General features: G+C 40.8%; 1 protein-coding gene across 6 annotated transcripts in view; it reads right to left on the reverse strand.

Moving 5' to 3' along the window:
• Nucleotides 1–24012, reverse strand: part of LOC102232116 (protein piccolo-like) — a 53855-nt gene that overhangs the window by 29264 nt on the left and 579 nt on the right. For all 6 annotated transcript variants that reach the window (XM_023349760.1, XM_023349759.1, XM_023349761.1 and 3 more), the window contains exons 2-5: nucleotides 19460–20507; nucleotides 15441–16433; nucleotides 6768–6971; nucleotides 62–4139 (exon numbers count right to left, since the gene is read on the reverse strand). In XM_023349760.1, the coding sequence (XP_023205528.1) occupies nucleotides 62–4139; nucleotides 6768–6971; nucleotides 15441–16433; nucleotides 19460–20507 (6323 nt within the window). The remainder of the gene's footprint in view (nucleotides 1–61; nucleotides 4140–6767; nucleotides 6972–15440; nucleotides 16434–19459; nucleotides 20508–24012) is intronic.

A 24012-nucleotide genomic window follows, 5' to 3' on the forward strand; every position in this document is an offset into this window, starting at 1 on the left:
ATAAGCGGTGGCAGTTCAAAGTGACATTTAAGTGACAGATCTGCAATGTCACTGCACTGACCTGCGTCTGATATCTTCGATGAGGTGAGATCTACTGCTCCCTCTGTTGTGACACTGAAATTATAACTGTTCTTACTCTTGTATATGAATAACCCAGCTTCTGCAAGATTGGTGTCTGACATGGAGGGTTTAATTCCACCAAACCCTCTCATGCCATAAGGTGTTCGGTCAAATTGATAATGGTCATCACGATATCCAAAACGATCTTCAGGTAGAGGTGTGGTAGACTGCTGAGTTGCACAACTTCCTGCAAATGGCAGCTTGTACACATCACAGCACACAGCTCTCTTTCCTGCTGTTAGATCCACTGGTTTGCCATCATCTGTGATTACGGTTGTAACCACGTCTGCAGATGTCACATCAACTGATACCAAAGTATTGAAAGGTTTTGAGGTACTAAGATCAACAGCTCCTGCCACTGTGGTTCTTCCTGTAGTTAATCCATTGGCAACACAGGTTGCCACAGGAGGGACTGAAGCAGTGACTGGCATGGCTTGGAAACCTGCTGGGCCTGTATTTGATCCAACTGAAAGGTTAATTGGGATTTCTGCTGTTGCAAGAGTGGAGGGCTGAGACTCAACTGGTCGATATACAATTTGAGAAACAGGTTCAAAAGCCTTATTTTTTGTTAACTGAAGGGGCATGGAGGAGACTTGAGAAACCTCTATATTGTCACATTGCTGTATTGTGGCAGAACAGGTCACAATAGTGATGCTGTCAGTCACTATTGAAACAGTGGAGGATTCAGTGCTGAGGTTGACCACAGGTGATTGCACTGCACTGGTGTGGCGACTGACATCACTCACAAAAGACTGACGTCCTGAATCTGGAGCGGTGGACAGATCAACACCATTCATATTTGAATCTGAATCACCCTTAACAGTTCTAAGATCTACCACCTCAGAGGGTAGAGAGGTCGTTTCAGTCTGTGCTAGCATTTGAGGCTTAGGTTTCTCCATTGACATTGGAACACCAGTTGCTCTTGGAGCTGGTACTGGTGGTGGTGTTCTTTCATGAACAACGGAGACAGTGGTTCTTTGAACTTCCGTAGTAACCACTTGAGATATGAGGCTAGGTATAACAGATGGCTGTGCTGAAGCAGATATGGCCTCAATTATGTGACAAGAACTAGAAACATGTTTCTCTGGGCTACAAATCTCTTGTTTTTCAATAGACTCTGTGACACGTGTATATGCCAGAGGCACTCTGGTTGTCTGAGAAGGAGGGGTTGGTTGTTGTTGATTTTGCTTTGGATATGGGTGTTGAGGCTGTGGTTGATAATAGCTCTCATGTTGACCCTGCTTTGAGGGACATACCGGTCCAGGACCGGAGGGGGCTTGAGTTGTGACATTGTCAACTGGAGAGCTAGGCTGGGATGGCAGTGTGATGACTACATACGTGTCACGAAGATTGCTGGCATATCTTGGGGAAGAAGGAGACTTTGGTGAAGGTTGAAATGTCTTGCTCTCTGTAGAGGGGCTCAAATTAAGGACTGAGTCATTTGGACCAGTAGGAAGTACCGTAGGTCTTGTTGGAAGAGGGGCATGAGCAGGTGAAGGTGGCTGTGAACCAGGCTTTGGTGCAATTGGTGGTTTGGCACCATGTGCTGGTCTGTGACTGTCTACAATCCCATGAATAGCTGGCTTTGGAGGAACAGGAGGTGGAATATGAGGTTTGTACGTTGGAGTAACAACTTGTCTAACAGGCGATCCTTGGGGTGAAGTCATAGTCACTGGCTCAGATTTTTTCACAGGTGCTGAAGCCTGAGGTGGAAGTGGAACTGGGGCTTTCCTGGGGAAAACTGTGGGTTTTGGTGGAGTGGGAGGAGGCTGGGATGGTGCAACAGGTTCTTCTCCTTTTTCCTGAGAATTAGCCCGGCGCAAAATATTTGGCTTAGGAGGGACAGGGGGAGCTGTTGACACTACACTAGATATACTAGGTGTGTATTGGGGAACTGTTGGTAGGGGTGACACATTAGCAATCACAGAAGCTGATGATCTTGGAACAGTACTAGAAAGGTCGACAAGTTCAACCTGAGAAGTAGAGATTTCATTGTCAGGTTGCTGTTCTGTCTGTTCTGTTGTGGTTGAAGGGCAAATCTCGGATACTTCTTTTACATGTTCAGATTGCTTTTCTGATATTATATCTGATGTTCCCGTCACCACCTGTTCCTTTTTTACTGTAGTTTCATCATCAGAGGATAACTCTCCAGAAGAGCATTGTGTTACCTTTAAGTCTGGAATAGGGTGAAGAACCTTTTTTGATGAAGTAGTTTCCATTTCTGGCTCAGGCTGAGTTGGGCTTGTTCCTGGAGTTAGAACTCTTTTCATCAACTCCTCATAGGCTGCTTCAGCATCTAACAGTGGCTTCCCATCTTTGCCTAATGTCACTCTGCCGCTTTTTGGGAAGGTACTCTCAGCTGGTTGAAACACAATTTTTGGATTAGGGGTTTCATTTTTTGGCTTTATATTTTCATATTCCTGTTCTAGCTGCATGAATTCCTTTCTTTTTTTGATCATGTCCTCATAAACTTCATCGGGCGATCTCAGTTTTTTGGGTTCAACAGGAACAGACATTTTCTCTGTCTCTTCCCGATCAAAAGAATTGTCAAGAAGAGATGGATAAACATAGTCTTCAATAAGCATGCCACCATATACCGTTTCCTTTTCTGCTTGAATTTCACCTGTGTCAACTGTTGGAGATTTAGCCTTTAGCATGATTTCTTCATAGGCCTCATCAGCAGATTTGAGAGCTCTCTTCTGAGATTTATCAGTGTTTTGATCATCTGTTGGGGAGTGAAGAGATACAGATATAGGCAGCTGATATGTTTTTTGCACTTCTCCAATTTTTGCAGCATGGATCTCAAATCCTTCAGGATCTGATTCAATACTGGGGGAAAAGTCAGAGCAGGATGACCGTCTGATCTCCTCCATTTCAGCTTCCTGTCTCTGTTCTTCAGTTGGTGAGGCATCTTCAATTGGAGAAAGGTTGCTCGGAGGTGTCTTTGTATGCTCTCGCCTTCTTTGGGCCCGAATCTCATCCTTGTCTTTTTTAGACTTTTTTCCTGAGCCCTTTTGTTTTTCTTGCTCCCTGAGAAGTTCTTCCTCCTCCCTTAACTCTTCCTCCTCTGATGAGTCTTCAATAGTTGGTAGCATTTGCCCAGTTTGTCGGTGCTTGGCTTTTCTGTGCTGTTTAACCTCACCGGTACGAACATGACTTGGGCTGCTGTCACTATCCTCGTCCATAGATGAAAGAGATGTTGGCGATGTTCCGGGAGTGAAGCTAGATGCATGTAGACTAGATGACCCTTCACCCCGAGACCGATCATCTGGAGAGTCTGTTAGACTTTCTATTTCAGGCTCTCCATCTGCACTAGGTATACATGTAGGGCTGCTGGTTACATTCAGCTCAAAAGTTTGTAACTTGCGAGGTGCAGAAATTCTTTGATCTTCCTCTTCTTTTTGTTCTTTCTCATCCTCTTTGATAACATCAGATTTATCTGCTGATGCTGTGATTTCCTGAACATCATCATCATCGGGACTAATAGTAGTTTTCTTAGTTAATCGTCTTGTTTTTCCTGATGTGCTTTTCTGTACAGTCTCTTTCTTCTCATTCTGTTTCTTCTCATCATCTCTAATCTTTCGCCTGACTAAGCTTTCTTCATCTGATGGAGAGGCATCCTCATTCTCACTCATTTCTATGATTTGTTTCCTGATAAACTCCTCATCATCTCCTGACATTGGGCTTTCTTTTCCAAAACTTTCACTGCTATCATCCAGGGAATCTGCCTTGATATTAATTGGCACAAGAAGCTTCTTCTTTCCAGGACTTTTGGCATTCTTCTCTGAAAGGTCTTTATCCTCTTCTGAACTGGGAGAATCAGGCGAGAGAGGAAGAACCTCCAATTTGCGTCTGGTCTTTAAAGTATCAGTCTGTTTCTCCTCCTGCTCTGTGTCTACCTGGGACTCAAGAATGGGAAGCACAGAGCTTTCTAGTTTTGCTAGGTCTGATGGGCTTGTGAGATTGTCTTCTTTAGCTTCTTTCAATTCAGGCTGTTTCAAGGACTCCTCTTGTTTGATCTGGTAAATAGAAAGAAATGCATTGTTACTTCTGGCAGCAAACAATCTTTTTCAAAAAATTTTTTAGCATTCTTGTACGCGGACGGCTTTGTCTTATCTGCAGTAATGACAAGTTACAAAATTTTTTATCAACAAAAAACCATTTGGTTGAATATATTTAAGCACATGTTATAAAACATATTACAAATACATTCAACCATGTTTGAAAGACGTTAGCTATTTTCAACTATAATTCAACACTGATGACTATTTCCATTTCCTATATGCTATTACTTTTTACAACCAATTTAGAAAATATAGCAAAAATGCAAAATTGTTTAAGGATCTACTGCTACGCTTGCTAGACATTATGGTCACCTCAGGAACTGCATCGTCATCACCATGCTTTTCCACAGGCTTAGGTTTTGCATCCATTTGCTCCTCCGCGCTTTCCTCCTTCAAACCTGCATCATGCTCACTAACTACAGACTGGATTTCAGATTCTGCTAATGGGATTGAAGGTACTACAGCAGACACATGGTTTGAAGCTTCACGCTTCTCTGAAGTGGAGCTCACTTCTACATCAAATACTGTATTGCAATCTTTGTCACACACTGCACATGCTTCAGATACTGAAATAGCTTCCTGCAGGCTGCCAACGACAGCCTGTGACTCATCCTCTTTCTTGTCAGTTTCTGCCTCCCTATCCTTGAGTGATGGCTCAACAACTTCAGACTCATTTTGATATTTTGTGGGACCCAACACAGCCTCTACTTCACCCGCACAGTCTTTCTCCTTGCAGGTTTTATCACTGGGTTTTGTTTCAATGATATCGGCTGAGGTTAGCACAGGCTGTACACTTTTAACTGACACCTCAACAGCATTCGCTTCTTGCTGTTTTGATTCGACAGATGGTGGATCAGAGATAACCACTGCTTTGTCAGACTGTTCATCATTCTCTAAAGTGCTATCCTCCAGGTTTTGTTTTCTTGTCTGTGGTACAGCCTCTGCTACTGCAGGAGACTTTTCGTTTTCTTCGGATTTCTGTAACGATGCCATCGTCTCAACAGGGCTTCCTTCAACAGCCTTAGACTTGGTTTCTTGCTGTATATCTTTATTTATCTGAACATCTTCTTTTGGCATTTCCTCCGGGACAGTTACAGCTGCAGCACTTTCCTTTTCTACCTCCTTTTCTTTCTCCATTAGAATATTTTCAGCATCATTGCTGACTGCTCCAATTAAGCATGCTTCATCATCATGTTTTCTGAAAACTTTTTGGTCATCATCTGTCTTTGCAATTCCCTCCTCTTTTAATGACTTCCCCTCCTCTGATTTTACCTCTGCTGGTTCTGCTGTGCCTACTTTTACTTCAGTGTCAATTCCCACTTGTTCATTATCTTCCTCATGTGTTTTATCCAGAACAATTTTCTTGTCATCAATAATTTTCTCAGAGCCTTTTGTTTCATCAGCGTTCTCTATATCTGCTTTCTCTTGAACATTAGTTTCTTTCTCCAATGGAGCTGCAACAGGAAAGATATCTACTAAATCTTTCTCCTCTTCTTTGTCTGTAGTCTGTTTTTTTGTTTCAGCTTCCTGACCAACTTCCTCTAACACTTCAAGAGAATTTTTATCTTCAATGACAGAAGAAATTTCTAATTCTGTATCGTTTGCTGGTGTTGCTTGTAATTCTTCCCCTGCGTTGTCAGTTGCATCGGCTTTGGCAGCAGGGTTTAAGGAGGTTATTAACTCTGTTGCTGACATATTTTCTGCAGTAACATCATTAGAAACAACTGGTGTAACAATGTCTGCCCCAGATTCTTCAGTGATGTCTTTTTTGTTGACGTCTGATGTTGTGTCTGATAGAATTAGCTTTGCTGCCATATTTTGGGGTTCGTCAGTTGAAACGCCACATATTTTCTCTTTGTTTTCATCGGTTGCAGTAGTATCTGGCTTTACTGGAGGTAAAGTCTCCTCAGTGACTCTTTCATGGATCACCGAAGCAGCTTGCTCAACTGTTGCTTCTGGGAGCTTCTCAGGTGTTGACTCAACGGTTTTATGATCTTCTGCGGGAGCTGCACCCTCACTTTGAGCAATCTCGGCATCCGACCTAGTTTCTACCTTGACAGAGCCAGCTGTGTTGCCTAAAATAGCATTTGTCAATTGGCTTTGTGCTTCATCTTCAACGGATACACACAGACCCTCTGCCTTAATGTCAATGCTATCTTGTTGCTCAACTGCTGGGATTTGACCGGCAGGTCCACACTGTGTTTGCGGTTCAACATTAAGAACTTGTCTGTCAGACTGAGGATGATTCTCTGCCACTTTCTCGCAGCTCCTGTGTTGTTCCTCAGCTGCTAGAATTTCACTGGAAATTGCACTCTGTGTTTGTTGGTTAGTGTCAGGTAGCTCTGTGTCAGGATGAGGACCATCCTCTGGTATGCTCTCAGAGTTGAGCGGTTTGTTCTCAACAGGTGGGATTTCTGAGTTTATCTCAGCTAAACTCTTTGAATTTAAAAGCTGTTGATCAGACAGTGATTCATCTGCTAATGAGTGTGTTATTAGTTCTTCTGAATCAGGTGTTTCCTGAGGGATGTCCTCTACAGGAGTGTGTGTGTGTTCAGGTGAAACTGGTGTGGATGTATTTGCTACCTTGATCTCAGTAGTAGGTGGGATTGGATCTATTGGTTCAGCTACAGGTTTGCTATCTACAGCAGCAGGAACTGGGGTGGTGGAGGGGCCGGGGGGCAGAGCGGGTTCTTGCTTCTTTGGGGACACCATGGATGGTGGTGGGACGTCTCCCAGCTGGCCTGACATTGCTTTTTGAGTCTGACAGTTCAGGCAAAGCCATTCTTTCTGCAAGACAAACACGATGACAAGTATTCAGTAAATACAAAGCCTCCAGATCTGTTTAACAATGATTATAGATAACCTTGTCTAACTTATTCAGCAATCCTGCAAAGATCATTATGAACTGGGTTTATTCTATTTAATATATCATGAAAAAAGTTTTCATTACTAAAGCATTCAAGAAGAAGCTTTATATATATATATATATATACATATATATATCATTATGTATTTTGTGTAAAAGAATGGGTCCAAATGATACAATGCATGTGACAAGTTTCTCATGAGAAGTTCAAAGACATCATTAACAAAAAATGCTTTTTTGTTAAGTAATTCATACATTTTTGTAAATGTGTTCAATAATTTCTGCCCACTTATTTCACCAGAGTTTCAGATAACAATTGTTTGGGAATTTGTGTCCAACATTTGCTGTGAATTTTATGATAATAGCCTCACTAGGAAAAAAAAAAGTAGAAACATGTAAATATTCGTAAATGTAAACATAAGCAAAAATACACTCAGCATCAACACATTTCATCTGAAAAATACATATTGCATTCAAAGTCCTGACTCTGTTCTAATAATTCACATTTTGCTATTTATGCAAAGTACAATAGGTGGCTACAAAACCCTCTTCGAAATCACCTGGTGTGAAGTGCCTTTCTAGCTGTGTTGTCATGCTGCAACTGTTTTATTAGTGTTATCTATCCCCATGTGTTTGCTGTAAAAGAGTACTCTAGAGGAAGATGCTTTACGTAAACTGAACACCCTCCTGAGTGCTTTTATTCAAGATGTGGATCTATTGTTGGTATGTAATGTCCCATGGTGCTTTGCTAAAGCGGAAAAATGATAAACAATCAATATGGTGAGACTGGAGATCAAAAAATAGCACAGACTCGCACACACTCAAAATATTCTTGTGTAGAAGCGAGGTGCAAACAAATACCTCAGTTCACAGTTTGACAAATGTGTTAACATCCTCCTATAACCTACCCCGACAGGATTTAGTGCTAAAAATGAATTTTAGAGTCATGCAGTCCATCTCTGCGCGTGGAAAGATGAAGAAACAGCAAGACAGGACGGAGGTGGAAGATGATGACAGAGGGGGAATTTAGTAGCAGCTCAGCTTGATTAAATAAGGCATGAACCGCCATGTTGTAGCCCTTGCCTTGGAATGATTAACACACCTGTATGTGGATTTCTCCAATAAGGCAAGGAAAGGCAACCAAAATGTTGATGGACAAAGTATAGAGATGCACTGCTTCCTGACACAGAACCATGATGTGGGGGGTTTGGCGTAAAGACTAGAAAGAGCAGGCACTGAAAGGTAGAGAGATGGCTGCAGATAGAAATAGTCATTCAGGCTGTTAGTGAGCTCCAGCCTCCTCAGAGCCTGTCATCACTGACGTTATCGAGAAATTTCAACGGGAACGTTTTACAACCCATTCCCTCTGTCACTGTCTCTAATAGAGCTACTGAGGGGAACTGAGCCAACTGCAGCCTCCACACAGAAATAGATTCCTTTCAGCTTTTCGCCAAAGAAAAGGCAAGACTGACAAAAAAACTGAACATGTACAAAAGCAACAAACACAAAACCAATGGAGATTTCATAACTTACTCAGCAAAATGGACATCACTCCATGAGTCAAAAAAATTTAACCATCAACAAAGGAAATACAAAATCCATATTTATATACAGAATAACTAGTTTCGGATCAAATCATGACCCCTAAAGAACCCCAAAAGAAATGTCCTAACAATAAGATTGACACACACCCACTTGCTTGTTTCTAAACACCAAACATCTGATGCCATACTGTTCTAATTTATGAAACAGTATGTTGTGATCGATTGGGTCAAGTACTTTTTTAAGGCCTATGACAACCTGTGCATTTCTTTGGATCCATGTTAGTTTTTATTTCTCCAGTAAACATAGTTAATGCACTTATTGGGATGAAAACTGGGATCCGTATTACAGATTTTCACAATGTTACGACTTTAGCTACTTTTATTTTGAGGCCACAACAGCAAAATGAAGGCTAGAGGTGCAGGATGAGAACGGCATTTAATTGTAACTGAACTCCTGAAAGCAACAAAACAGGCTGGCAGCAATAAAAGAGGATCTTACACTGAGTGAGAAAACCCACAAACTCCTTTTGACAGGGAGATTGATTCCTGGAATTCTAAAAAAGGTGAGTTAATTAGCAGATGAGAAACAACTGGGTAATGCAGGAAGCTGAGGCACTGGTGGAAGGTGCAGAGTAAATTAGGGAACACAGAAAACAATCACGTCAACAAAACAGGACAGAAATGCAAGCTTAGGAAAAATGAAACTCAAAATACAACAGATTGTGATTAAAAACTGAGCTTCACATTGTATTGTAAAACTCTGTCAGATCCAGCAATAAGTATGCTTTCCTTTTCATAAAAGAACAATGTTAGAAAGAAGATTTTTATCTGACGTGATTTAATTCACTTTTAAACACTAAAGCTTTTGATAAAATGAAAGTCTGAATGTTGTTGCGCTTCTTCTCACTGATGAGTTTCCATCTTAATTATAATGTATCAAGCTGCTGGTGGAACATTACAGCCTCAGCTCCTTTGCGAGCCAAAAAAGATCTTTGTCTATTGATGTAGTTGACACTATATCTGGTTCAGTGGGCTGAGATCAGATGGGTTCTCTTTTACTAATATACAGCAACCATTTCTTATTTGAAAAAAGAAACTAAATAAGGAATAGAATATATTTCATCCCAAATAAATAAGAAAATGTTCTTTGACAAAACGAAGCTCATTTAACTCTTAAAAATCAACTGCAGACAAAAAGCCAAAGAAACGTCTCGGCACTGTGCAGCGCTGGCTCTGGCTTCCAACACCAGTAACTAGGCAACATTTCAATATAACAGATACTGTATTGTTCGAGCTTTATTGAAGAAGTGACATCTCCGTCTCTGATCAAAAAGTGATTCCAAGCGCCAAGAAGCTGCCTTGCACACCTCCATCGTTTTTTAAACAATCCTACGGTTCTCATGTTCATGAAATGATTTTGCCAGGCAGTAAATTTTAACCAATAAATGCAGTGGAAGTGACTCACAGATACGAGTCACGAGTGCTCAGACAAATTACAACAGTCAGGTTGTCATGCTCTGTACTCCTTACAGCTGCAGAGGGTGATACCCATATCTTTTATGACGCTGCCTTCCCACTCCCCCCTTCGTCCACTCGGGGTCCCTCTTTTTTTTTGTCACAGTAGCTTATTGTCTCTTCTCTCCTCTGGCCTGTTCTTATGATTTCTACATCGAGATGTTATTTTGTTTGTACTCCTCTTGCCATTGCACAATAAAATTCCACTGGTATGTAAGTGGAATCTGCTAAATATAAAAGATCACATCTTATAACTCTCCAAAAATATATTGAACTTTCATTTTATGTTTCATGCATAAAGAATTATTTGCAGTTAGACCTTTTCCTTATTCGAAGCTGTTTTGTTGGTTTCTCCATATATCATCCGGATGCATTAAAAAAAAATTTAAAAAATGAAAAAGAGCCAGCATGTGAATAGGATGGAAGGGGGGAGTGAAAGAGAGAGCAGCGGCAGTCAGGATGTAACAGCCTGTACTAACAAGATGAGGCTGGTGCCAGAATGTGTGGGTTTTCAAGTCTCAGTGAGGTTCTGCCTGCCTGTCCTCCAGTCTCTGATGAAGGCTCAGTGCTGGCACGCTGTATGCTTTGCCCCCCCCTCCCCACTTATCCCCTAGTCATTCCTTGGCACAAAATGCTCAGTAGCTAAAATATGGCTCTGGCCAAAGCATGCAGAAATTGGTAAATTAGAAAGGGGATGAGGGAAAATCCTTGTGGAGGGTCTAATCGCCACTTTCTAAACCTGAAAAAAGATGCAGAGCATTGCAAAAGTATTCATAACCCTATAAAATGTTCACATTTTAGGTAATTTTAGAATATTTTATGCATACTAAAAGAAAGCTTACACACAACCATGATATTGTTGTTGAATACTGCAATGACATCAGATGCAAAAAGCAATCTTTCATTCCCGTACCGTCTAAAGGCTCCCATCCGTTTCTGTGAACGCACCAGACAATTAAATTTCAAATCAGGTAAAAGTCCATCTAAAAGGTCAAATACATTAAGAGGTGCAGAATGTAAATGTATTGCCTTTGGAATATTAGACAAAAACAAAACTTCCCGTAATTGTTAACATACGCTGTGTGCATCCAGTCTGAGTGAGTTTTTGCTGTTTTTCAAAGATCTGGGCAAACATTACTATCTTCAGATGTGCAAAAATGATAGAGGCATACCTCATACAACTTGTAATTAAAATTGCAACATCCAATGTTTTTCCAAAGTATTTGCTCAGATGAGTAGAACACAAAGACACAGTGCACTTTTCAGATGTCTTTTACAAATAATTTTTGAAAATATTGCATTGTTTTCTTTCAGCTTTATAACCATATAATACTTTGTTCATCTTTGACATTAAAATATATTGAAATTTGTAGTGTTAACATTACAAAATAATCCCAGTTTAAGAGGTATAAACGCTTTTGCAAGAGGGATATTTTTTTTATTTTCTTGCACTGCACTTCCAAATTAGTTAATTAATTTAACTAAAAGAATCCCACAAAGACTAAAATGTTACCCATTTCAAATAACAAAATTATGGTTCCCACAGAATGACACTGTTAAAGGAGGTGAGATGAAAGAAGATAGTGGGAGGGGGCAGCCCTCTAGTCCCTCGTGTTCTCCCCTCTCCTGCTTTGGTGGATCTCTTTTGTGGCTGTTACTATTTTTGCTCACATCAGGCTCTAGGCCAAGTGATGTTGAGAGCTGTGAACACTGCATGGAGTGAATACAGATAAAAATACATAAACAGAAACAGATCTGTCTAAAGACCGGCCTATTGTGTAATACACAAAACGAAGCGGACGTGTTAAATGTACAAACTATTAGAATACTAATGTATGGCAGGTTGGTGATAAAAGCCGGTGTGTGTATTGTTGGTCTTTTTCTGCCAGTGCAGATTATGGGGAGTTTAGGATGGGAGAAAATGTGGACGTGATCACAGAATAAGGATAAGGAGGAAGACAAAGTATCCACTGCACAAGTCACCGTTTCTATTCTTTAGATGTGCAAAATAGAGTAAAAAGATGTATGAATGACACTAAGGACGAGCACGCCATTTATCAATATTTAGTCAAATTGTATAGTTCTCAAAATCATTCATATAAACTCTTTTACCTTTTAGATCTTCCAGTAAAATGGATAGAAATGTGTCCGTGTTTGTCCAAATTTATCTTTGAAATAAAATTAGTTGTTTTTTTTATCTCTGTGTCTCAACATGTGAAGGTTCAGGTGACCAGCTATTGTTTTTCTAGAAATTCCCTGGTTTTTAAAGATTAGCTTATTTTGCTTTCTTTCCTTTGAAGAAGAAGGGCTATAAGACATAGGTGTCCAACATTTCCACATTTTTACCCCATTAAACTTCCTCGATAATGATCAAATTAAACACATGGAATATATATTTTAAAATATTAGTTTTTTATGTTACAGATGTTTTAGGGTCTTAGGGGTGTCAGTTGTGATATTGGCAATTAGAAAAAAAAAAAACATAATTTCTGTGACTAAATTCTGTGCTGTAAAAATGTACTTTTTATGCATCCTTTGTAGTCGCGCCAATAAGTGCATACTTTCAATATTTCAAAATCTTCAGGGCAAAACTTGAGTAACAATGATGGTATGTTCATTCCCATGATTCATTCTTCCTTTATGTCATTTCCCCCCATTTCCCAAGAGTACACATAATGATGTATGGAATTTTGAAATCCATATGTAATACTTGCAGTAGAGTTGGTCAATTATTAATGTCCAACCAAACATCCCTGTCCCTGTCCTGCCTTTAAAACATCGGGTTTTAAAGGCGGTGGCAGTGAGGCCGCCATCTGATAAAAACTGAAACGTAGCTGTAGATTTTCTCGGTGATGGTGAGACGAGATGAAACACTCCAACTCCTTGATTCACGCTCGTTAGCAAAGTCGTGCCACTCCCATCTTATGTAAGACTCTTCCAACACGCGCTCTCGTTACTGAAAAGGCCAACATGACATGAAGTCTGAGCTGGAGGAACATTGTTGCTCAGCGCCAGGCATACTTTTACAGAATTCCCCTTACATCAAAAAAAGGGAGACGGTGGGGGGAGAAGAGAAGGACAAAAATAGATGGCCGTAAAATAACTAAAATGGTAGCTCACAGATAAATAACAACAAAAAATGATAAAACAGTGTGAAAGGACTAAAATATCAGAGAACCAAAATCAGATGTGTTGCTGGCCTGTTCAAGTGCCTTTTATTCACAAGTTGCGTTGTTGGGGATTAGACAAGAAGACAATGAAGCCTGAGAGGAGATGACAAGCATCCTGTTGCCCTTTAAATCTTTTAAGGAAATACAGATTACCCCCACGCACGTGGCGATATGCACGCGCACTCACCACAATTTATCTCAACAAAAAGGCAACATGCTGACAACACAGCCACTTAAACGTCACACCTACAACAGGTGAGGGGTCACCAGCCATGTGTGCATTCAGTGTTCCACAGTTCTGCTCACAAAAAACCTGCAGCTAAGTATCCTGGCTCCTATTCCTGGAACAGCACATGTATCCACAGCCACGCCCTCACATGCGTCAGAGAGCAAACCTTTGCTGGCAGCTGGACGTGATGACAGCGAGTGACACAGAGGTGACACACACTACAGGGGGGTTAGATGGCTCAACGAAAGTCTTGTGTGCAGAACATTCTGTATGCCATTCATTTTTTCCAAGTTGGATTTAAAAATGCACCCAGAGGTTCAGCTGCGTCATAGGTGAACGGATGGCCGGCAAAACTAGATGGTGATAATGAAAAGCTTAATGAAGTTTGGATGCCCATATGGAGTTAACCAATCGCAAGAGTTGACTTGTGAGGGATAAATGTTGTAAATACAATTTGTAATATGAAAGATTCTTCTATGGTGGCAAAGCAAAATGTCCTCTGAGCTCAAAGTGAAAATGACTGCAGGGTTAGGGTTAGGGTTAAATAAGATGAACTGTCTACGTTTAAGTAGATGTAAATATATATATTTTTAAAAACTAGTCTTAAATATTCCACTCTGAAGTACATCTAAATAAAGTGCTGGACATTTTTGGAGGCCCCCGGGTCTTTGGAAGAGAAACTGGCCCTTAGCATTACAGATAACCTGCCATGCTTAACAGTGGGCATGTGAATGTTTTCCATGGATGTTCCATTGTTTTTATACCAGACCCACCATGTTTGTTATCAAAAGGTTGAGACTTTGTTGTCTGCTGTTTGATACAGTTCTACAACACTGAGCTGGCACAATAGGCCTTTAATGTCCAGCAAACCGGAAAATTGCATTGAAGGTATTAAACATTTGCAGAAACTAATGAAGAAAATGAAATGAAAAATGGCTTGAGTATCAATAATTGTGTCAGGGATTTGACTAAAATAATTCTTATAATGGAACGATAATAGCCTGTGATTATTTTTGAAAATGTTCTAAATTTTCCATACTGAAGAATTTTCTAAAATGTCTAAAAAAACAAAAAATTAAGCATTAGTGGCAGAATACCTAACAAAGAAGGAGTTTTATGTCAGTTTAAAAGAGACATGCGTTTACCAATGTATTGGTAAAAAAAAGCAAGCATGTGATATTTTCCAGGTCGCACCAGGTTGGTTTGACAAAGACATGCTAAACAATCTAAGTTTAAAAGGCAAAAAACAGTTTAACACCATTTTAGTTCTACTTCCCGTTACGGAAGAATTCCAGGAGAGTTATAAATATGCAGCAGATTACCTAAAGACAAAAATAAATCGAAGCAACCAGAAACCACATCCTGCCATTTACCAAACTCAAATGATTAACTGTGAATACATATACATGTTATAATATTAAACCTGGAATCAAGCAGCAAAGTAGAATTTACTATGAATTAGCACACATAAAGGTACATGGAATATTAATTTGGTACAAAAATGATTTTTGATTTGTATCTTAACAGAAATGATTTTGCTCATCTATAGCATCAATAACCAACAACCAAGAACATCTTTAAGAAAAATCAGCAGTGGTATATGTATATTTCTGAGCCTGTGTGCATAATCTCGGAATAAATTCAGTTTTAGTTTTGAAAATGTTTACGTTTTTAGTTGAATAATCATTCTATGTCTCCTATAAAAAGCAATTCAAATCGATTATTAAAAGTTTTGGAAGATGCTGATGTGGAAAATGAATCCCTGAAAACATCTAATTCCATCTCTGCAGTGAGCAATTTTCATGAAACACCCAAAGGACTGACATGTCTACAAGCAACAACACAGAAAAACAACAGGAATATGTACATTGTTCAAAAAGCAAAAGGCGTAGTTAAGCTGGAAAGTACTTCAGTAATAAATAGCTTTCCTACCTCTTCCAAATGAGGATTAGGATTAAATCCACACAGATTGCACACGTTCTTCTTGCACTCAGTGCACACACTGTAGTTGGGGGCGTCTGACGATCCAATGTTGAGCTCCAAGTTACAGAGAGGGCAGTTTCCCTTGGCAACTGAAGTTTCAGACTGAGCAGACTCAGCCGCTGTAGACTTCTCTTCCTGCTCTGCGGCTGCCTGTCTGGGGGGCTCTCTGGCTCCGGCAGACGGGGTGTCCGGAGCGGAGTCGGAATCCGGTGGAGATCCAGGTGCAGAGAAAGGAGAGTCAGGAGGAGAACCTGGTCCAGAGTCAGGTGACCCAGGCAGAGACTCAGGTGCTTTGGTTTCCTCTCCAGAGACAAGAGTGGTGGCTGAGCTCAGAAGCGATGAGCCGAAGCTGAACATTTGAGATGCAGCAGCAGGAGGCTTTGCTGACTCCGTCAGCCCTCCCAGACCCCCAAACAGTTTTCCAGCCATGGATTCTTCTTGTTTTGGTGCAGCCTGTGTTGGAGGCTTCGATGACTCCATCAATCCACCAAACCCACTGAATAGTTTCCCAGTAACCGACTCCGCCGCTTGTGCAGCCGCTGCGGGGGGTTTAGCCGAATCTGTCAGCCCTCCTAAACTGATGCCGCCCAAACCCCCAAAGAAACTCGATTCTTGTTTGGCTTTAGCTGGAGACTGCTGAGGGCTGGACTTCTGCTGAATGGGACGCCCTGTTTTGGGGTCAATCTTGGGTGACCCTGCCAATGAGGAGCCTGGAGAAAGGGGTCCAGGAGATGAGGAACCTGGGGATTTCTGCCTTGGTGTTGTTGGCGGCGTCAGCCCTTGGTCGGAGGTGCTCTGCTGCTTTATCAGCAGCTTTCCAGGCTTGCCACCTCGCTGAGGTGAGGGTGGGCCAGAGCCTTGCATGGGCTTTGACATGCCAGGAGGATCCATGCCTCCCATTGCTCGCTGCATCTGACAGTTCAGGCAAAGCCACTCTTTACCCTGCAAATGAAAAGAAGACAAGTCAGATGTTATGGTTTTTGTGACCATTGTTCATTAGTAGCTTGAAAGTGAAACACCAATTGCACAAGATCAGGAATCAAAACCTGGGATAGCTGCATCGAGCTATAACTCTGATATATAGAGTGTAAAACATGCAACCATGATAAGATATAATTACATCACATTTTTTAAAACTGGAAGTAGTATGTTCATGTCTATACAGTGCCTTGCAAACCTACTCATATACTGTATCTTTTCTAAAGAACAGCTACTCAGCTGTTGCAGTTTGGAGGAACTTGATCAACATCCCTAGGGACCCATCACTACACGCTGTGACAATCTCGCTCCACGACTGGCTGAAGACCTCGACAGCTTCTTCTGCAAGTTTTAAATCCAATCATTTGCACGTCTAACCCATTTACCCACAACCCACTTTCACACAAAAAATGATTACATGGACTCTTATACCAACAACTCCACAACTCGCTCCGCTCCCCCCCCCTCTATGACTTCCTGCCTGCACCGAGAAAGGTGTAAACAGGCTTTTTCAGTGTTACAAGACCAGGAAAGCTTTCCTGATTCTGCCTGAAAGCCGGCGCTGACCAACTCGCCCACATCCTCAGATTTAACAAGTCTCTGGAGCTGTGTGAGGTTCCCTCCATCATCCCCAAGAAACGAACCACAACATAATTAAACGTCTAGAGGCTTGTCACATTGATGTTTGTGGTCATAAAATTCCTTGAACAGGTTTTGAAGGTCAGCCAGAAAGTTACCACTTGTGGTCCCAAAAACTCATTTTAGGATGCGACGTGATTGCTCATTTGAACTCATAACATCTATAAATTGTGGAATCCCATAATATTCTCCTTACCTTGATTAATCTTATTTGAAAGTATTTTATTAAGCAGGCATTTAGTTAGTCAGTTACAAACTACCAATTACTATGTTTATTGACTTTTAGATTTGTATTGCTTTCCATCTGTTTTCTCTATTCTTCTGCGTTTCGTTTACAGTAAATCTTTATGTGACATTCCACTCAGTGAAAAGTGCTATATAAAACAGCTCACTCAAGAAATCAGTGTTCCGTCGTCAAGCGACCGATTTCCATCTTTAAAAAACAAAATCCAAAATTCACAACAGTTCCATAATTAATCAGAACAGCAGTTGGTTGTTCTAGTAAATATTAATGCTAAAATGGTTGGCTTTCATAGTGTTTACCGTTACAGACCCAAACACCTGTCTTGAAAAAAAATAATGGAGGCCAGAGCCTTTTGTTTACTGTTTGGCTATCTCTTTTGGTCTCCACAGCATGCCAAGCACAGTGTTGAAAGAGCCAGCTGTTGACGGTTTGATCACCATCTAGAAAAAGAACAATATGTGCATACCTATTTGCTACTCATATGTTGGTGTGCTTGACATCTTAAAAGGCAAAGAAAATAAATAAAAAAGAATGTTCCTGTTGATCCACACAGAAGAATTTCTTAAAGAATAGTTCTACGGGGCGTGCTGTGGTGGCGCAGGGGGTTAGCACGCCCCACGTTCGGAGGCCTTAGTCCTCGACGCGGACGTCACGGGTTCGACTCCCGGTCCTGATGACCTTTGCCGCATGTCTTCCCCCCTCTCCTCACCCTCCTTCCTGTCTGCCTACTGTCGAAAAAATACGAGCCACTAGCGCCGCAAAAACTCTTCGGAGAAAAAAATGGAAATAAAAAAAAAAAAAAAAAAAAGAATAGTTCTGCAAAAGTAGGTTTTCTCCTGACCAACCAGCATTTACAGTTCATGTGTGAGTGAATGTCGTCACTTGCTGGCAGAGTTCCTTCCTGTGGCCATGATATGAGTCACCTTGATCAACATTCCCCAAGTCCATATGGTCACTCTGTTTCCCAGATCATGTGTGTTGCTCTTGTAAGTGACATGTCCTCTTTAGAATCAGGGAGGAGCGATTTACTGGACTCTGCTGTAGTTTCAATTTGAGCATCATAACCAGTTTTTATTTGAAAGATTTATTTGGACAATTTGTAACATTTATTAGATATGCACTAGTCTGGCTTATTTTTCTTGCTCTTACTGAATTCATTTTTCCTTTGAGGTCTGACTGAATCTGCCCCCACCCCCCCCCCCAACACACACACACAAAAAAAACAACATGTCACTAGTTCCACAACTGAGATTTCTATTTTGAAATAAAAAGTAAATGAAAGATTATTGCCCTTCATGTGTAAAAAATATTTCTAACCTTTCAGAAAACTCAAAAGAGCCGAACTACACACACTTTCAGGTGTTTAACATTTGAAGCAGAGATAATTAAGGAGAAATATTCAAATTCCAGTCTCTGCCTCTGCTCAATGTTTTTTTTATTTTTATGCGTGTGTGTGGGGGGGGTGTGCGCGCGAGTATCCTTAATAAATCTTTTTCATCTTTTTTTTTTTTACACTATTTTCTAACTAAGTACTTTTAACAATGATGACTATAATAAAAAAAATGACTGCAGATATGTGTACATATCGTTCCTTTACATTCATTATCTGTCCTCAAAGTTTTGTTTCTTTATGTCTGAATACTGTGGATGATTGAAAACCAGTCAAATTTCTTGTTTGCTCACTCAATATTGGCAAATAAATATGATTCATAATCTGGCAAAGCTTGAATCAAAATGATACATTTTGTACTTTTTGGGGTTTTATTCTTGCCGTTTAGCATGTAATGCAAACAGCAACGTCAGTGCATGAGTAATATTTTTTCTTCTTCAAAGAGAAATGCCAGAATAAAATCAATGCCTTTTCTACATGCATGACATTGTTCACTCCTGTGTATCATTCATTATGAAATCTGTGGTGGTATTATCTGTGAACTTTTGAGAACTGGAAAGCTCCCGGCTATACATGTAGACAAAAATCATAAAATTATCTCACTTTAGCTCATTGGTTAGGACATCATTAACCATTTGAATTTTTATTTTACTTATTTTTTTTATTTTAAGAAAAATACAACTACAGCAAAAGAAAGAAAAGCTGTGAGGATCTTACCGCTGAGTCTGGTGGGCTGAAGCCACACAGGCTGCAGACCTGGTTCTTGCACTCAGTGCAGGTGTTGTAATTGGGTGGCTCCTTAGATCCAGTGTTGAGCTGGGTGGTTTTACACAGCGGACAGAGTCCACCTGTAGGCTTTCCAGTTGCCTGCTGCCCGGGGGCCCCTGAACCTTTTGCTGGCATGGGGCCTTGCTGTCCTTGAGTGTTTGGTCCAGGTTTTCCAGGTCCTTGTTGTGGTGGGCCACCTTTTTGCTGCTGAGCTCCACCCTGATCTGGTCTAGGTCCCGGCTGCCTTTGACTTTGCCTGGGGGCCTGACCAGGGGGTCCTTGATCTGATTTGGGCCCCTGGCTTTGCCTTGGTCCTGGGCCAGGAGGACCTTGACCAGATTTCAGCCCCTGACCAGGTGGTCCTTGCCCTGATTTCGGCCCCTGACCAGGTGGTCCTTGCCCCGAAGGACCTGATTTCGGCCCCTGACCAGGTGGTCCTTGCCCTGAAGGACCTGATTTTGGTCCCTGACCAGCTGGTCCTTGCCCTGAAGGACCTGATTTTGGTCCCTGACCGGGTGCACCCTGTCCTTGCCTTGGTGCCTGTCCAGGGGGGCCTTGACCTGGCTTTGGGGGTCCAGCCTGCTGTGGTCCCTTTGGTCCTTGACCCTGCTGGGGGCCCTTCCCCAGTGGCTTCCCTCCCTGCTTGTTCTCTACTTTTGCCGTCGCATCGCCCTCCTCCTCGTCCCCAAACAGTCCAAACTTGGGAATGTTGACGGCGTCGCCCATAGATGTGATGGAGGACGTCATTGACGACACGGCGCTGAGGGGATTGGCCCCGCTGAGGAAACTGGAGCCAAACATGCTAGACGATTTAGTCTCCGGGCCTTTTGGCTCCTGCCGGAATTTGGATTCAAAGAGGCTTAAGGACGAGGGGCTGCGGCCTGGTGTGGGTCTGCCAGGTGGACCCTGGTTGAAGGCGTCTACAGTTCGACTTTTACTTAGACCTGCAGGGCCCCTGGAGGTGCCTACCTGCTGGTGAGCATCAGATTCTGAAGGTCTGAAAAGAACAGAAACAAAACGATCCTTGTCATGTCCATTTGTTTACAAGTAAAAGAACCCAATAAAAGAAAACACACAACTATAACAGGTCAATAGTGCTGCTGGTTACATTTTATATCTGACATTACAACATATAATATTTAAAGTTCATTAAAAGGAACGGCAAGTTGTTAGTCATGTCTGTTTCTGCTGACTCATTCACACTCACCATTACAAGTGCCATCCTCAAAAACTACACCCAATATTAAACATATAAATGGAAAATACAACAATTTCTTACTTAATTATCAGAGATATGACCAGTTTGTACAGTGCTTATCTGAAGTATTCAAAGCCCTTTAATTTTTTTATTTTTTATTACATTTAGTCTTGTTCCAACCTCTAACTTTAAATTCACTAGGATTTTATTTGCTAGAACAACACAAAGTAGTGCAATAAGATGAAAAGAGTTAACAATCTTTAAACATTTAAAGGAAAAAAAATTGTATTCACCCCATTTTACCCCTAAATGAAATTTTGTTTCAGTTGCCTGCAAAAGTCACACAGGTCTTAGGGAACAAACAGCTGACAGAAACATAAATACTGGTGAATGACATGGAGCGTAGATATTAGACAGAGACTGAGAAGCAGTAAGCTGCAGCCTGCATGTTAGGACAAAGTGAGAGGGCCTGTAAGCCCAACCTGCACACAGAATGCAGCGCATGCCAAGTGGAAGTGGAACTTTAGAGAAGTGCATCAGTGGAAGCTAATGGACCAATTGGCTGCCACTGATTAAAGCATGATGGTGCATGTTTATAACACACACTTGCATTGGTTTCTGCTGCAGTGAAGGTCCTTGGATGCTGTGGTGTAATGAAATAAAATTCTCAGGTAGTAAAGTTTAATGTTGCAATGAATATAGTTGATTATTTTCATAACACGCATGAGAAATATGTTACTGTAAAGGGTAGCAGCTGAATAAAGGAGAGCTGGTCAGAATGGTGAGTGAACTTCGGGCGTGTTTAGGGTCCCTCCTAGTGTGGGGGCTCTGAGAGTCTACTGACCAAATGAATGACCAGTTGCAGGTTATACATACAAATCAGTATCCTTAGGCTAAGTTTAATACTTGTAACATTCAACATTCCTGGAACATTCAATTCAACGTAAAACAGTGAAATTCACCAAAATATTTTGGAAATATATTAATCATACTAAAAGTTTAATTAAATATACTTTGGATATACATTTAATATGCAACCCTGCACAGTTTACAAGAGTTTCAGAATTTCTCAAATAATATGGAGATCATGAAATAAAACAGCATTTAAAAGCTTTCTTAAGTATAACAGTAGACTGGTTACTATGCAAGTAGTAAATTACTAAGTAAAGAACACTGTACAAGCTACTGAGTAAATGAAAAGGAACACTAAATTTTGTGTGAATTATCCAGAAATGTTTTTAATTTGATGACTACAAAGTGTCTGTGTAATGGCACAATTAGATGAATAGCAATATAAGAAGATGGTCTGTGGTAAATTAAGTTAATCTTATTTCAAAATGTCACAGACTCGTTTAATACTTCAGTTTTGTTCGGTTTTTGAAAATATGTATGATAAGAATACTATCTGGATGTAAGTCATTACATGTTCCTGTTGTTTGCCAACTTCATTTAAAAATGTTTGCTAGACGCACACAGGCACTTCATGAAAATCAACGAATCAGGAAGCTTTTACTTGCAGGTTGTATTGAGAATCATTGCACAGAATTAAAATGTACTTTGTGTAACATTACCATGACAATTAGTCCTTTCCACAAATACACACAAGTGTGTACAAGCTTAGGGGCAACGTAAATCATTTACTCAAATGGTCTACACTTAACAGCTTATGTTCACCTCTGATCAAGCTGAATTTTCTTCACAAGACTTGAGTCTGGATTGCCATGAGGTCTTTAAAGTGCAAGTCTAAGCTAAGTCTGAAATCATTTGTAAGACAAACATGCTACTAAGTGTTTTCTTTTTCAGTCAAGAAATGTATTTTGGCAAAAAAAAGAGGCAACTTTACTAATTACTAAAAGAATTCAAATCAATTGCCCTATGCCTAATTATGTGCTTATGGGAACTTGTTTTTGGAGGTTAAATTATATACATATAAAAAAATCTAAAGAACTGTAATTGATTTAATGGGAAATGCTGGCATACAGTTTTCTTTAACCCCTCCAGGGGGTCTTTTGTGGGATCTAGTGTCCCTTGTATGAAAGTAGGCTGACAGGAAAGAGGGGAAGACATGCAGCAAATATCGCCGGGTCCGGGAGTCGAACCCGCGACGGCCAAGGCCTCCAAACATGGGTCGCGCTATCCCCTACACCACCACGGCACGCCCCACTGGCATACAGTTTTAGTAGAAACTCAAGTAGCACACAAATTTCCCATCACTGCATGTAAAAGCTTTTTATTTCTATGTTTGGCATGTAAACGCAGCATTATTCATATCACCTCCTACCCCTCTCTTTAGGGTTCAGAAGGCAAAAATACAAAACAGCAGAATTACAAAATAATAATAATAATAGCAGAAAAAAAAAGATAAAACATGGAGAATATAAATGGGCTCAGGTGTTATGTGGTGGCCCTACAATGAAATCCTGCTTGGGGCCTCATAAAACCTTGGGCTGGCTCTGTCGACAAAATAATAATTGGCGTAAAAAGCGCCGCAGTGAGTATTTTCAGCACCACGGACAGCGCTAAGCCTGTTTCCTAGACGGCACGAGATGTAGCAGAGATTCAATACGAAAAAACACAACAACAACACAGAATTCGTCTGGGGAAACACAATCAAAATAAAACAAATTAACGTCTCTGTTCTATTTATAGTCATATTAATATTGATGCACCCCTCCCCCCCAACCTCTAGCTCGGTTATAAATAACATTTTTTTCTCTAGTTGGAGAGAGTTAGCACAGAGGCCCATTACTTCATCCGATACGCACAGGGATGCATCTTCTGGCTGAATGACTTCATTGTAAATACCACTAACAAAATTTTGCAGGATTTTTTTTGTTTTTGTATCAAAATGTGCTAAGATAAATAGAAACGTATTCGCGACATTTACCATCAAATAATGGTTGCATATATATGTAGCTAAGTGTTAAGATGTTCAAAATGCAAAATTATTAAAAAGAAGGAGAAGAAAAACATTGGGCACGACAATTTTCCTTACCCAGCAGGCATTTCGACCATTTCTCACAAATAGGCTACTGGAGGTGTGTCTCCTCACTGATTTCACACAGATCGACCGATCGAATCGGCCCATTCTGGTGACTCGAGTGTTATTCATTTACACCGCCACGAGCTGCAACTTTGCCCACTTTACAGCCAATTTTGTGGATTCAGCCATAAAAAAAATAATAATTTTAACCGGAGACTCCCATCACTCCTCCTCACAATGAACTCTAGAAACAAACTGGGGTTTCTTGTGCGATTTGTGGCATTGTAATGGGTGTAAATGTGACTCTCCGCCTCCTTAATG

Source organism: Xiphophorus maculatus, chromosome 17, assembly GCF_002775205.1.
Source record: "Xiphophorus maculatus strain JP 163 A chromosome 17, X_maculatus-5.0-male, whole genome shotgun sequence".
NCBI lineage: Eukaryota > Metazoa > Chordata > Actinopteri > Cyprinodontiformes > Poeciliidae > Xiphophorus > Xiphophorus maculatus.